At 45.4% G+C, this 15293-nt stretch overlaps 2 protein-coding genes across 2 annotated transcripts; both read left to right on the top strand.

Annotated features, from left to right (window-relative positions):
* Nucleotides 1–588: 588 nt before the first annotated feature.
* On the top strand, nt 589–1433 carry LOC124683737 (E3 ubiquitin-protein ligase Os06g0535400-like). The gene has a single exon (XM_047218196.1). It carries the CDS (start codon nt 618–620, stop codon nt 1356–1358), a length of 741 nt encoding a protein of 246 aa, XP_047074152.1. The 5' UTR covers nt 589–617; the 3' UTR covers nt 1359–1433.
* Nucleotides 1434–10373: 8940 nt separating this feature from the next.
* LOC124684766 (RING-H2 finger protein ATL39-like) lies at nt 10374–10880 on the top strand. Its single transcript, XM_047219025.1, has one exon. It carries the CDS (start codon nt 10374–10376, stop codon nt 10878–10880), a length of 507 nt encoding a protein of 168 aa, XP_047074981.1.
* Nucleotides 10881–15293: the final 4413 nt, after the last annotated feature.

Genomic DNA, 15293 nt, shown 5'->3' on the forward strand with positions numbered 1-15293 from the left:
ATGTCGAACCCGGGCTTGTGAACTCCATAGCTCCGGGCTTCGAAACAAGGTTATTTTACGCTGAATTTTTCGTCTAGGGCAAAAAAAAATCTTTCACTTCTCCATAGCTCTGGTTGGACGGTGCTGGCACTCGGCCGCAACAATCAAGGTGAAAACAGGAGACGAGTTTTGTTGTGTCACTGGATGACGGGTCCCATTCCTCCAGATTATCACCGTCATCATCCATTTGTGTTGAATTACTCCTTTTCTGCTTCGAACACCCGGACAAAAGCGTACAGCGTAGTTCACGCCACCCACTTGGCCGCGGCATTGGTTGACACTGACAGCCTAACGACGGAGTAGATATCCATCATCGAGTAGTAAACATAGTTCGTTTTGCTTTCCTGACAAAAATTCATTCCTTTATGATAGAGATTCAAAGTGGGCATAGAACTAAAGGAAAATATCTCCAACTGCTCCAAAGAAAGAGCCGAATTTGCAAGGCGCTAGACGCCGACGAATCGCTCCAACTCTCCATTCTTCTTTCAACTGGATATTTCTAGCTGACAAGGATTTAAGTTGCTGCTCCCGAGTGTGTGTGATATCATGTGTGCGGCCTCGGCGGCGGCGCGGCGACGATGGATTTCCCGTGGCTGGACCTGCCCTTCACCTTCCTCACTCTGCTCCTCGCCACCCGCCTCGCCTACGACTACTACGGCTACGTCGCCGCCACCATCGCCGGCAGCTTCTCCCTCCAGATCTTCCTCTTCTACTGCTTCGCGCGCTGGTACAGCCAGACCATGCGCCCCCGCACCGACCTGCTCCCGTCCACGTCGCGGCGGCATGACGACGGCGGCAGCGGCGCCACGCCTGTCCTGACGCCGCTCCTGGAGACGACGGCTGGAGCTGGAACCGGAGCCGGCGCCGCAGCGGCCTCCGGGACCTTGCTGGCCAACCGGTGCCTGGCCTTCGTGTTCATGGTCTTCGTCCCCCTCATCATCGTCATCTTCGAGAAGAGCCAGGCGGACGTCGTGGCCTACGGGCTCTGCCTCGCCAACATCGTCGTCATGGTCGTCTGGCTCTCGCCCGACTCGGCGGCCACGTTGGCGGCCACCAAATCGTTTCTGACACTCAGCGATGACGAGGAGGACGACGGAAGCGCCGGCGCCGAGGACAAGTGCTGCGTCTGCCTCGCCGGCATGCGGGAGGAGCATGACCTCCGGGACCTCACGCGGTGCGGCCACCAGTTCCACGACAAGTGCATCGGCAAGTGGCTCAAGTCCGGCCACCCGACGTGCCCTGTTTGCCGGGCGTTGGTCGTGCCGCCACAGCAGGCCACACACGCTGACCCCCACCATGACTCCATTAGCCCTGTCTAGCTCTGTTTCTGTCCTGCATCCAATCAAGAAATCATTCCTGGAGAAGATCGTATTCTGGCAACGGTTAAGTGTTTCTTGATGCTGTGCAGTTTGCCGAACCAATTGTTTGTGTCTACTGGAAATGTTCACTTGCAGCCTGTAAAAAACATATCTTGCTCTTAATGTTTCATACCCATGTCTTACACGTTTTGCGAAAATGTGCATTGATTGTACATTCTGTGCATACAAAGAGGATCCGAGAAACAAAATCATACAGCTGCCAAAATCATGGTTTTAAATCATACAGCTTTAGGCTATAGCCCGGCTATAGCTTGGCTATAACTGACTATTTAAGGGCTTTGCCACCTTTAGCCGGGCTATAGCAGTTAGCCGCATTATGCGGGAAAGGCTATAGCCGGCTATTTAAACAGTAATGCTACGACGGGAAGGGTTACGGAAACTCTACGCGCTCACGGGTCTCCAGACGTGGCGTTAGCGTGGAATAGAAACCGCTCGGTGAGAGAGAGAGAAAAAAAGAGAAGGAAGCGGAAAAAATGGCATGCAGAGTAAAATCCCCAATCCCATCTCCTAGCGACAGAGGGATGCTTCTTGTCGCGGCGGCGCAGCAGGGCCAACTCTTGGTCGCAGGCGGCGTCTCGCGGAGATCTTGGACGCTGGAGGCGGCGCGGCTAGATGTTGGTCGCAAGCGGCGTCGCGGCAAGCTATTGATCGTAGACTGTTAGGCGGCGGCCGCGTTGAGCTGCTAGAAGGCAACCGGCTGCGTGCGAGCTGTTGGACGGCAGACGGCGGCGCGCGAGCTGTTGGACGTCAGGCCGCGGCCTCAGCGAGCTGATGGATGGCGGGCGGCGGGCTTGGCGAGCTCGTGGTCCAGGGCGGCACCAGGCACAACATGGTTCCAACATGGACATGGCAGGTGAGCCCCTCCTATGTATTTAGGTGCTGCATTTTAACTAGTAAAAGACTTTTGGCTAAGATCAATTTTGCTGTCTCAACTGACATTCAGATTTGCAGGATCTGCCGCTGCTGCTGGACTGCTGGTATACTGATGAAGCCAAAGCCAGTAGCCAGAGAATGTACCTGCTGGCATACTGAAGAAGCCAAAGCCAGAGCATGCCTTTCAGGCCTGAATCTTCACCTAAAACAAGCCCACGATTCTGAAGTTGGATAGCTCAACTGTTGTCGCAGTTATAATAACATACATTGGAACTTCAGAAGAATTTGGGATGTGTACAAAAAGATAAAAAATCTGAAGACATTTGGTTCTAAGTTTGTAACTGGCATGTTATAGTCTCTGATCTTGTAAATTAATATACAAGGTTATTAAGTTCATGACGTTTTAAAGGATTGTAAAGCTTGTCCTTCCAACTTGTATGTTGTGATCTAAAATTATGAATAAGAAACATGTTTGCTGGAAACTTTGTTTATATATTGTTGTTATGTCATGATTTGTTGAGAATGAAAAATTAAGAGTATCAAGCTGAGATACTAAGGCTGTGCTGCTGATGCTTGAGCCAAGAAGAGCATAGAAATGCAACATTCTGTTTTCTAGGTGAAGGAAAGGATTTTCTAAGGATAAGTATATCTGCAAGTCACAGAAAGTTTAATGAGGCTCACCTTTACTCCCAACCAAATACTTCAACCATTTCTACAAAATAAAACATGGCAGCACTGAAACAACATCCATTACAATGTTCCACTCTCGGCAGTTCATAAACGTTGCAACTCTAGATGTGGAGAGAAAAGAAAACAAATAGATGGATGGTCTCCTTAAATTACAGTTGCCGGGTGCAAAAAAAAAAGGATTACATAAAAAATCCTTAAATTGTACAACTCATGTCTCTCTCTGATCCTTCGTATCGTTGATCCCTTCAGTTCCATCTGGTACTGCAGCTTTCTTGGTTGGATTGATGTCGCAACTACTATAGTGCCCAAGTTAAATAATCCCTGCGACAAACAATTAATAAAATTTAGATCTTAAATATTTATTAGAAACAGAGAAATTAATAAAGAAATATACCCCAAATGATCCATACGGTAGTGGAGTTGTCATGCTTGGATTTATGTTGCTAGAACTAATATCCAGTTCAGTATCTTGAAGTAAGACATGTGCTTGAACTTCACCTCCTCTTCAAGTTCCACATTGCTTTTCTTTTGTTGCTCGATTCATGCCACTCGATTCTTGAACACTTAGGAGTTTGATCATCCATTCCTACAAATCATAAAATATTTGATGATCAGGTTTGTGCTCTACTAGTATTTAATGAGATCACAATAAAACATAAAAATACGAATGATTTTACATAAAGCACTGTAACATTTATGATATGATTACTGGTCTGCCATAAGCTCCATAGGAATAAGCAATAAGCATGAATTTGGGGCGATCAGGAGCGACGGCAAACCTGTTTGAACTCGAGCAGCTCGGCCGGCTGCACGGCGGCGAGGTCTAGCTGCACTTTAAGGAAAACGGTGAGCTACCTATACGTGGCATGGAGTTCACGACGGCATGAAGGCAGCTCGATCTTCCCGATCTGAACCAGGCGTAAAACTTACGGCGCAGTTTCCGCTTTTGACATAATTAGTGGCACGTCCGGCGACCGGCGAGCGGCTCGGCGGGGGGCACAACAGCGAAGTCTACCTGCGGGTTGAGGAAGATGGTGAGCCAGTATCCGCGTCCGGCCGCTCACGACGGCGCGATGGAGGCGTGGTGGATCTCAACAAAGGGCAAAACGTACTGGGCAGTTTGAGCTTTTCACTGCAAAATTAGCGGCACGTCCCTGCTTCTTCTTTTCTTTCGTTCAGCCTCCACGTCGGATCCAGGCCTTGTCAGCGCGTAACTCGTCCGTAACTCTCCGTAGGGGTAGCATTATTGCTATTTAAAACAGATGCCAAAATCCTTTTATCTCCCAAAACTTCTGCAACTCATATTTGTCGTGAATGAATATCGGTTCAGTAAGGATATTCTGCAATGGAGTTGAAACTAAATACAGTAAACTGCATAAACAAATAACTACTACGTATTACAGTTAGAGTGCCCAAAAAACCATTGAGAGCTCATTTGATTTACAGGATTCGTATACGGATTATACTGGCTTTAGATTTTATGAAAAAAAGTTCTACACAAACTGTTTGATCCATAGAAAAATATCAAATATGAACTAGTCATATAAAAATCTTGTATTGTAGATCCTATAGGAAAAAACATTCCCAATTAATTTGACTTTTTAGAGACTCTTTTTTTAACTTTTTACAAAAATCTTAAAGTACTTATAGAAATAATAAAGAAGATTAGATTATCAGATTGAGCTCAAATGTTTCCTCTTTACTCAACAAATTATGGTTCGTTTGCAGAAACTGTTTTGATTTTGACTTTAGCTTTTTGGCGATATTTTGAACTAAAAAACTTATTTATGGAACACACCTAGTCAATGGGCCCATATGTGTAGATTAGGGTCAAGTGTTACATCTAGGGTCAATAGTTGGTGTTTCTGTGTTTACAAAACCTCAAAATTTGGGTGTGTTGTTACCGAAACCCATTAGGTGTGTGTTCATACAATCTTTCCAAGGGGCGGGCCAAAACTTGTACAAATCCTTATCGGTCTGACAAACTACTCACTCCTTTTGGGCTTATAAGTCTTCTTGATTCTTTAGTACAACTTTAACTTCAAATTTAACTAAGAAGATATAATTTATATGATAGAAAAACATGTCATTAGATTCGTATTCAAAAGAAGTTTTCAGTTGTATCATATTTGTGCCATGTAATACATATTTTGTTATTCAAAATCAGTGTCAAAGTTTGGCTTGAAATTTGAGGAGAACTCGAACCAAAGCAGATCTGTACTCGGTGCTCCGATTTTAAAACCCTTGATTTTTGTACATGTGTTCCCTGATTGTAAGATCGAAATTATGAATCATCATGCGCATGTTCGCACAACTATGTTAGATGGTGCGCTTCGAATCATAAAACTAGATTATTTTGGACACCAGCACCAATATCTTAAACGAGCCCGTTTCGCCTGCTCATAGTCAAAATCAATCAGGTTACTTGTGTCATTTTTTTACTGACTACTGTAGTTCAGTTCTTACTACTCCCTAGTTTTAGGGGTTTATTTACGCCGGGCATCCCTTTGCATCCGGCATGGGGTAGACTCTTTAACCGTTTTCATCTCTTAGCACTAATAAATAGGGTGTGACTATTTCTCAGCCGACTGAGAACTAACTTCGTTCTCAGTTAGATAATATCATCAAATTTCAATTGCAACTCATAACTAGCACGAATCATGATGCAAATTAAATGGTGTAAGATTTGACTGACCACGAAGTTAGCAAATCCCTAATAAATAAGCCGAGAACTAGCAAATCCCTAATAAATAAGCTGAGGTTTTTGATTTAAAAGTACCACGCTGATCTCATCTACAAATTAGGATCGTCTCTATCCTTCAAAAAAAAATCGTCTCTAAACAAGACCGAAGTAGTTAGAGATGAAAGATATCAGATCTGATAAAAACCCTTCCAAGGTGGGGGCTACGACCTTCCTGCGTCGAGGTATCGAGAGCACGCCATGGCCCGTCACCAGAGCAGCTGCCCCTGGGGCATCGAGCTGGCCGAGGCCATCGCCATCTTCCTCGCCGGGGTCTTCATTGGCGCGCTGGCCGTAGTAGGCTACCGGAGGAACCCCAACGTCACCGTCGTCCTCCTGGGCGGCGTGCCCACCCTCCTGTTCTTCGCGATCGCCGCGGGCGTGGGCACCGCAGCCCTTCGCAAGAGGAAAGCTTCGCGTGAGGCCGGCGGCAGCAACGACATCGGCGACGACGTGGAAGGAGGCCTGAACAACGCCGCCGGCCGTCAGCACGAGGGCGCCTTCATGGGCTTGCCGGCGAGCGCACTAGCACAGCTCCAGGCCATCATCGGGGAACGGAGACGCTCAGAGAAGGCCGCCGAGGACCTTGGTTCGGGCGTGGAGGAATGCGCCGTCTGCCTCGGCGAGGTGGGGAAAGGCGATGACATGAGGCGGCTGCTGGCGTGCGGGCACTCGTTCCACAAGCAATGCGTGGAGCATTGGCTGCTCCTCCACCCGACGTGCCCGGTATGCCGGCGCATCGTGTTCCGCGAGCGAGCTAGGATCATCCAGCTAGCGTCTGAACTCAACACCTGACCTGACGCTTTGCTTAATTTGTTTGTGAATAGTAGTCAGCACTTCGTGCATGTTATTTTCTTCACGATTGTAAATTCTTATGAGAATCTCAAATCGATAGATCGGCCACTGAGCCACTATAAAGAGACAGGAGAATCAATGCACTACTGGCCGTACTGAGAGACGATTTTGAAACAACCGAATCTGTTACGACATCACAGCATCCTGGTTAAATTAATTTTCATTGCAGAATATTCAGGTTTTACTACTACTTAAGTTTTGCACCTTATTTCTATGGAGTATTTGAATTTTCTCAGATATATTACTATCTAGAATTATAAGTGTGGTTTATAGTAGGGGTGAATCATAAGCTAGAAGAGCTCATGATCCTGGTGGGCATGTGGCCAAATGACTACGGCAACTTCAAGTACATGTTGGACCTGCCATGAACACCTTCGTCAAGAAGGCGTTGTATCTATTGCAATTTTCTTAATATTCAAAATATCCGCTAATCTTCTTATACATGTACCGACTAGGTTCACGCGTACCACAGGTCGCACACCCCACATGTATGGGCCTGGCCAGGTAACCGCAGGTAGTTTTTTCCTGCTTTCTTTGTTTTCCTGCTTTCTTTTTTCTTTCCTATCTTTTTAAGATTGAAAAATGGTAAGATCTAAAAAAGTTGTTCAAATTTAAAAAAATTGCATTTTTCAAAAATGTTCAGATATGAAAATGTTCACTATCAAAAAAATCTTCAAATTATTAAAAATTTCAAAGTTGACGAAATGTTCAATCTTGAAAATGTTTAATTTAAAACAATGTTCAAATTTCAAAAAAGAATACAAATTTTGAAAAATGATCAGAATAAAAAAGGCTATTTCTAAAATATATTCGATTTTGAAAAATGAATAAAAAACATACGGATTTTAAAAATATTGGATATAAAATAGTTTGATTTCAAAAAACCTAGAAAGAAATGACATAACTGAATTAAGAAAGAAAAAATAAAAACAGGTAAAGAAAAGAGAGAAAGCCACCATGCGCCGGCCCAAAACATCCGCATGGGGTTTGCAGTGTGGGCACCCGCACTGGTTGTTTATAGGAGCACCCAAACCAACACATGCGTAGCTAGATTGTTTACCATCTCCAAGGCTTTAGACTCGGTCAATGGGCCAACAATGTCTTGGGTTTGGGCTTGGGCCACAGCGATGCTCCTTGGTTTGCATTCAGTTGCCTCTTCCTCCTCTTGAGTGGTCCTCAGTGGAAACCCCAATACCCGCTTTATTTATTTTTCTAGAATACAACATCCTTAGTTCATTGATGGGTCTTAGCAAGGGGACCCATTGTTCTAATACCCTTCATCACGATCATTGACCCTCTCTAGAAATCCTTGACCTCACCACCTGGATGGTGTTGTATAACTGATAAACATGAGGACAACCACTTTGCTTATTTCTATGTTGGATATTAATATCTTTGCAACCCCAATACAAAACAAGCTTGACACCATCTCGACGATCCTGGTTTTGTTCGGAAAGGCCATCAACCTCATATTGAACTTGAACAACAGGGAGGTTTTCTTCGTCAGACACGCATCTATTGACCTCCATGATATTCTACACGACTTTTAGGCAAACATGATGTGGCCTATATATATAATGGTTTTCCTACTAGTGCATCTGCCATTACAGGCTGTCCACCTGGGCTTGACCACTTGGTATTCACCTTTTGAAATCATTGCTAATTGTGTGCACCATTATGAGCTATCCTTTTGGGCTTGACCACTTGGGTATTATGGGTTGTCCTCTTGAGCATTCACGTGTCGAAAGCATTTTGCTAATTGTTTGCGCCATTATGCTAATTGTGTGTGCCAATGGCCGATAACTAATACTAGCCTCTGCCAGATTTTTTGGGGTTGGTCGATCCATTGCAGGGGCTGGCAATTGCAAGCTATATTGCCAGCTATGCAATCCTCAGAATAAATCTTCGTGTCTATGATCTTGTCTACCTTGTTCTTTTACATCTTGCAGTCTACTTATAGAGCTAGTTATATCATTATATAATTGCATGCTTATGAGCTTTTAGACGCTATCGTCTATAAGTTCCAACTTGATAAGACAACTAAAAGCCCACCGAAAAAGAGAAATGCCATTGTCCCCGTGCACTGTTTCAATTTTTTTTTGGCACATCAATCAGTTTCAGATTTCTTGAACATAACGAAACAGAGTGAAACTTAATACACAAATCTCAAAGCACCAAACTGAGTGAAATCCACAGTGCAAACATTCACGGGACTGCACGGAACTTCTGCTGATCTCCAACGCAAAATGACTACTTGATGCAATGGGCACCTCAACGAAAACATAATTTCCAATTTTTTTTATTGCTATATACAAATTTCTTTCGGGACCCCTTCCACCAAGGCTGGTCATAGTGGAGAGTAACTTAGACTAGTAACATATGCCATGTTACTAGTCTAGGTTACTACCTTTATAGTGGGTAATAACTAATATGTGGTGTCATGCATTGTGTTATTTATTATGTTGTAGACTCATTTTGCCTTGGGGTGTGTGATGTTATGGTAACATAGCTAGTTACCACCTCACACTTTTTTTTATTTAATGGCATGCCATGTCACCAAAATGCTTTGAGATGTGTGATGTTACTAGCTATATTACTCCCGCTATGAGCAGTCTAACGTACTACCTCCGTCCTTAGACTAGTCATAGTGGGGAGTAACATAGAGTAGTAACATGCATATGTTACTACTCTATGTTACTACCTCCATAGTGGGAAGTAACATACGTGTAGTGTCATGCAAAACCATATTAATTAGGTTGTAGACTCATCTAGTCTTGGAAAATGTGATGTTATGGTAACATAGCTAGTTACCACAATGCTCTCTTTCCTCAATTAATGACGTGCCATGTCATCAAAATGCTTAGTTGGCATTGCATGTAGCTCTATGTTACTAACCAAGTTACTCCCACTATGACTAGTCTTAAATAAATTTACGTTTAGACATGTCTTAAGTCAAACTTTATTGATTAGTATCATTAACTCTCTAGAAAAAACAATAGCATTTATGACACCAAATTAATATCAGCTACAGTGTAATAATTTGATGTCACATATTTTTGTGTAAACATTTAGTCAAAGTAAAAAATGTTTGACCTCCAAAAAGGAAAGCGTATACTTATTCTCAGACGGAGGAGTAGTGTGTGTGTCAGTGTGTCAGTTGGACATACTCTCTCTACCCCAAAATAGGAATGCATATAGTTTTTGGTCAACCTAAATAAATTTAAAGTTTGACCAACTATATAAAAAATATAAATATCTAAAATATCAAATGCACTCCATATGAAGATATATTTCATAATTGGTCTAAAAACACTGATTTGGCATAATTAATGTCAATACACTTTTCTATAGAGTTGGTCAAATTTTGGAAAATTTTGTTCTTGATCAAAAACTATATGCATCCTAATTTGAAATAGAAGGAGTAGTTTACATAAATACGCTTCCCTTTGTTATCATCGAAAAATAGTGTAGCACGCTGCAAATTAACTACCTCTGTCCTCACCAACATCAAATCCAAATTTCAAAACACACACACAAGGCTGGATAATCCGAGCAGTTCATGGTGCGGCCATTAAGCCTGATCCAAAATTTGACCACGTATGCTCCAAGATGGCCAGCCAGCTTGTCGCCATCGACACGAGCACTTGCAGTCACACAACACACTCACGCACGCCGGCACATTTGGAATTACTTGTTAGGATTCTATGAAGCCCATAGACCAAGCCATGCGCTAGCCTTACAAAATCACTGCAAATCGCAGCACCTAGAAAACAACATCGGATTCGGCGCCGGCCGGCATGCCGCTCAAGCTCGCGCTCATCGTCGCTGCTCCGGTGGGAATAACCTGTGCCATACTGTACCTGGCAGGTGTCCCCTGGAGAATCAACATCCGCATCGCCACCTTCCTGCTCGTCTTCCTCTTCGTCGCCGGGCTGTGCGAGCGCGCGCGCGCTCGCGCCAGGTTGCGACGCCTGCAGCATGAGCAAGATCCGGAGAGTGACCAGTCCATGGCGGCGCTTCCACGGGAACCGGCCGTCGGGCTAGGACGGACTGAGATCGCCGGTCTGCCGGTGTACAAGTACGAGAAGCTGGAGCGCGGCGGCGGAGAGGGCGACCAGTGCGCCGTGTGCCTCGCCGAGATTAGGCCAAAGGAGGTGGTGAAGCAGCTGCCGGCGTGCACGCACCTGTTCTACGAAGGGTGCATCGACGTGTGGCTGTGGTCGCACCGGACGTGTCCGGTGTGCCGGTGTCCGGTGGAGGTCTCTGCCGTGCCGGCTGTGGAAGTTGCCGCCCGTGCTTTGTAATCTTATCTTCCTGGTATTGGCTTCACTACATTTTTGGTTCTGTTTCCTCTCAATTTTGTTGCACCATTACAAGTAACTTCCTTGACGTTACTGTCCTGTCGGAAAACCAGTTCCGTGCGAACTCGGCGTCCAGGGTAGAGTCGGACACGTTCCCCCGTTTTTGCCTCACATTTATATACAGCTCTCAATATAAAGCAGGTCCAGCAGAAGCCGAAGCAGACGCCCTCGTTCCCCATCAATCTCGATCGTAGGACAGCCACCGGTCGTATTCGGAGCAAAAGAAACCTTCTAGCTGTCGCCGGCGACCAGCATGGAGGTCGCCGTCCGTTCTGTGTGGGCCGAGAACTTCAAGGCCGAATCACGGCTCCTCCACCAGATCGCGCCGCTTGCCCGGCACGTCGCCCTAAATGTGAAGTACCCCGGCTGCGTCTTCGGCCACGGTAATGGCCGGAGCCACCGCGACCTCACCGCCGACGAAGAGCGCTACGAGGTCATCCGGGCCAACGTGGGCCTGCTCAGGCCGCTGCAGGTGGGCATCGCCGTCTGCACCGACGACGGCCGGCGCTTCGCGTGGGAGTTCAACCTGCGGGGGTTCGACGTCGCCTCCCCAAAACACGCGAGAGACCCCAAGTCCGTCGCCTACCTCGCCAGCCACGGCGTCGACTTCAGCCGGCTTCCCCGGGACGGCATCGACGGCTTCAGGCTCCGCTGGCTGCTTCGGGACTCCGGCCTCATCAGAGCCCGGCCGTCGTGGGCGACCTTCACCGGCGCCTACCACGTCGCCTACTTCGTGACCATGATGTACGGCGAGAAGCTCCCGGACAGCGTCGACGACTTCATGAAGATGGCGCGAGACCTTATCGGGCGGCAGTTGTACGATGTCAAGCGGCTGGCGCGGGAGCACGATCGGAGCTGCGTAGGCGCGCTGAGCAATGTCGTGGAGAAGCTGAACGTCATGCCGCCCCGTGAAGGGATCTCCAAGTCGAAGCCTGCCGGCACAGGTAGCATGCTAGCGCTACTGGCCTTCGAGACGTTGAAGCACAAACTAGGCCCTAACATGGAGAAGTACCGCCACGAGCTCTGTGGGCTTCAGGTTGTCTAAGGGCAATTTTGTTTTGAGCATCCAGAGGAAAACTCTAGAAAAAGGCCGACCTTCGCGAAGGAAGGCAACTCACTCCGCACGCGACAAGTGGCGCGTTGTGGTGCCAGAAAATCTCTGGGAAGTGGTCTCCCTGCTCGCCACGTGTCGCAAGGGGAAGCAAGGTGGGGATGGGGGAGCAGTTTTTCCCTTTTTCTTCTAGATTCGTTTTTTTTTAAATGAAATATCTTGAGAACCGTAAGTCCAAATTGCGAACCGTTTTCACTTTTGAGATCCTCGCGTCGAGATCTTCGAAACTAGATCCCATGTTGATAGGTTTGGAGATACTTTTTTTTTGTACTTCCAATAGTAGTATGATTGATGCGCATGGTGTGTACCTAATCGTACTCGTGTTTCAACTGAAAAGTACTTCGTTTTTAGTGTGTTTGGTGCAGTTTTTCCCTTTACTCGCTAATCGTACTCGCCCGTGTGCGGGATCGTACCTGTACTTACGCGCGATCGCACCTGCTCGTGTGTGCATCGTACGTCTGTACATGTACTTGTTCGTGTTCACGATCGTACCTGCTAGTATGCGCGTTTGTACTCGCTCGTCACGCGTGGTTGTACTTGTACTCGCTCGTGTGTTCAACTCGTACTCGTGTGTTGTGTGTGGCTGTATCTCGCTCGTGTGCACGATCGTACATGCTCGTGTGCGTGATTGTGCTTGTACTCGCATGCGTGTTCAACTGTATCTCGTGTGTTGTGCGTGATCTATACTCGCTCGTGCGCGCGCATCGCATCGCTCGTGTGCGCGACTGTACCTATGTTTTGATAAGAAGAAAAAACGAAGACATACACTTGTATGTAGTGAGCTAGCTGCATCGCTTTTTGTACTTGATCATGTGAAAGTTAGCTGGCTAGCTTTGCTATCGCGGGCGTGCACGTACTGGGTCGAGCGGAGCGAGGCGGAGAGCGCGCGTACTAGCGCGCGGCCGTGCGCGTATAGGAGGTGGCGCCATACGCGGGGACGGGACGGGACGGACTCGCGCGGGCAAGTACAGCTCGGCGCGCGGGAGACGTTTCGTACGATGCCACGCGTCGTACGTACGTGAGCTAACCGGACCTTTGGGAAGGTCGGCCTCCAGGGAGCGATACCCGCATCCAGATCATGTTCGGGGCTTACGTGAACTAGATTTTGATGTGCGCCTTGGCGCACGACCCCGTGTGACTCGTGTAAAATATGAAAATGATCATCATCTACATAGGTAGCCCATTGTCACAATATATGGTAGCTTTTCTCAAGACAACTAATTTCATAGAACAAAATTTTAGAACAATTCAAACTCTTGTTCTGAGGAAGAATAAAGGTCAATACATAATAGGAGGTCACTTCGGCATATGAGGAAGAGCACTTGCTAATATCAAGAACAATAAAACATTTGGAGCAGACTTTCTAGTATTGTGGCCAATTATTACGGCAGCAAGGAGATGAGGTCCCTGCTCTAGTTCTGAAATCCCTCGCAACCGGTCACAATCTCGGCCACCTGGTGCACCTCCGTAGCCTGTGCACACGGCCGCGAGCCCAAAGCATGTCCTCCTATAACTCCTACACTCCAAACAACAGCACGCTCACGCTCACGCCCACCGCTGCAATACCCTGTTGAACAATATGTAGTAGGCACCATCATTAAACTTTCAAAGTTCAATAAAGACTTAAAGAACACAGCCTTTTTAGGCCACTGATATTTTAATCCATTCAAAAGTTATAAGAATCAATAACATCCAGAATTGCGGACAACTTCCTATCTAACTGATTTCAACATTCACGACACTGTTTAACTTTAAGATCCGGAGACACATGTCTCAATCTAAGGCATACATCTCAGATGTTAATGGTACTCGTTGTAATAGCAAGCAATATCGAAATGTTAGAAAGCATTTCAATGAAATCGGAGAAGAAAGAATTAAGTCAAGCACATAATGAAGACCATTAGCTTATCCCCGACCCGTATAGAAGAGAACTGTCAAGAAGATGGGCAAAGTTCCTAACAAACATTCCTTGGAATCGAGTCAACACTCCCCATGCAGCAACAACTATCAGTAGTACCAAGCAGGGTGAACCCTCGAACAGTATTCTCAATATATACCAGAAGATAAAAATCATACCTTTTCTTCAAGGAAAAAAAAAACTATCAGACAAGTAGAACAAATATGTAACAAATACAGATAAGTATCAAACAAACTAACTTAGAACCAGCTGAACAATATGCAAGGCTACCTACAAATCTAAAAATAACTATCCACACATATTGGTGAAATGATCAATGATCGTGAGAAGATTTAGATGTGCGCCTTGGCGCACGGGCCCGTGGAGCTCGTCCTGTTGATTTTGTATGTCAACGATAAAATTTAGCTGCCAATGTGATAATACATTTGCTGGGTTTTACAAAACTATGTTGTTAGGATGAAATTAGGTTAAAGCATAGAGAACTACAAACGGAGTACCGAACACATATACATATAACCAAGTGAAATAGGGGAAGATTTAAACTCGATGCCCGCATAATATTTATCCACACTTTCTCTAACGCCCCATATAGGGCATGTCACAAATGGCGTAACGGAAATACCAGGTCTGCAACACCATTCATATTTATGGGAGCCGGTTTACACTTCTGAAGTTTAACCTTAGACTCATCCTGCAAAAAAAACAAGACAATAAGTTTAACAAAAAAGCATAGAGACAAAGGATGAAACACGTCTGTTTTTTACACAAGCGTATTTTTTTAAATGCGTGATAAAGAAGAAACTCTATCAATACATATGCAATTAAAGTATTTGTCTAGATTGTAGCGCCATTCTTAAGCGCGTATCACCGTTGTTGCCAAAAATGAGTGAAAAAAAGTTGAACAACAATATTTTAGAAGAAATTTCTAATTCTAGAAGCACAGCAGATCCTCCTTGGATCTGAGGCCTTGACCTGCAGGCCCTTACCCATTTTGTTCCCAAGTAGAGATAGCGTCTTAAGTCTTAGCTCTTCTAGAAGTAGCGTCACATGAAGCTGGTTTGATCTGAAAACAAAACTGGCATAAGCTATATATGAGTTATAATTAGTTAATACGGTGAAGAAATCAAATAATTTAGGGTGCCTCACACACATGAAGCAACTCACTTGTCCCAGGATTCCTCCATTCGATTGAAGAAAGGTAATGCATGGTATCATATTTAATTTTCAGCTAGAATTTCATCTATAGCCGAAAATATCATCCATCATATGTTTTATACACAAATAAAAAGATCAACTCAAACTGTGAAGAATATTTGTAATGAAGAAA

This window comes from Lolium rigidum, chromosome 1 (genome assembly GCF_022539505.1).
Source record: "Lolium rigidum isolate FL_2022 chromosome 1, APGP_CSIRO_Lrig_0.1, whole genome shotgun sequence".
NCBI classification, from domain to species: Eukaryota; Viridiplantae; Streptophyta; class Magnoliopsida; order Poales; family Poaceae; genus Lolium; species Lolium rigidum.

Coding starts and splice junctions, on each gene's coding strand:
- LOC124683737 (XM_047218196.1), top strand. CDS start 618: ATGGATTTCCCGTGGCTGGACCTGCCCTTCACCTTCCTCACTCTGCTC.
- LOC124684766 (XM_047219025.1), top strand. CDS start 10,374: ATGCCGCTCAAGCTCGCGCTCATCGTCGCTGCTCCGGTGGGAATAACC.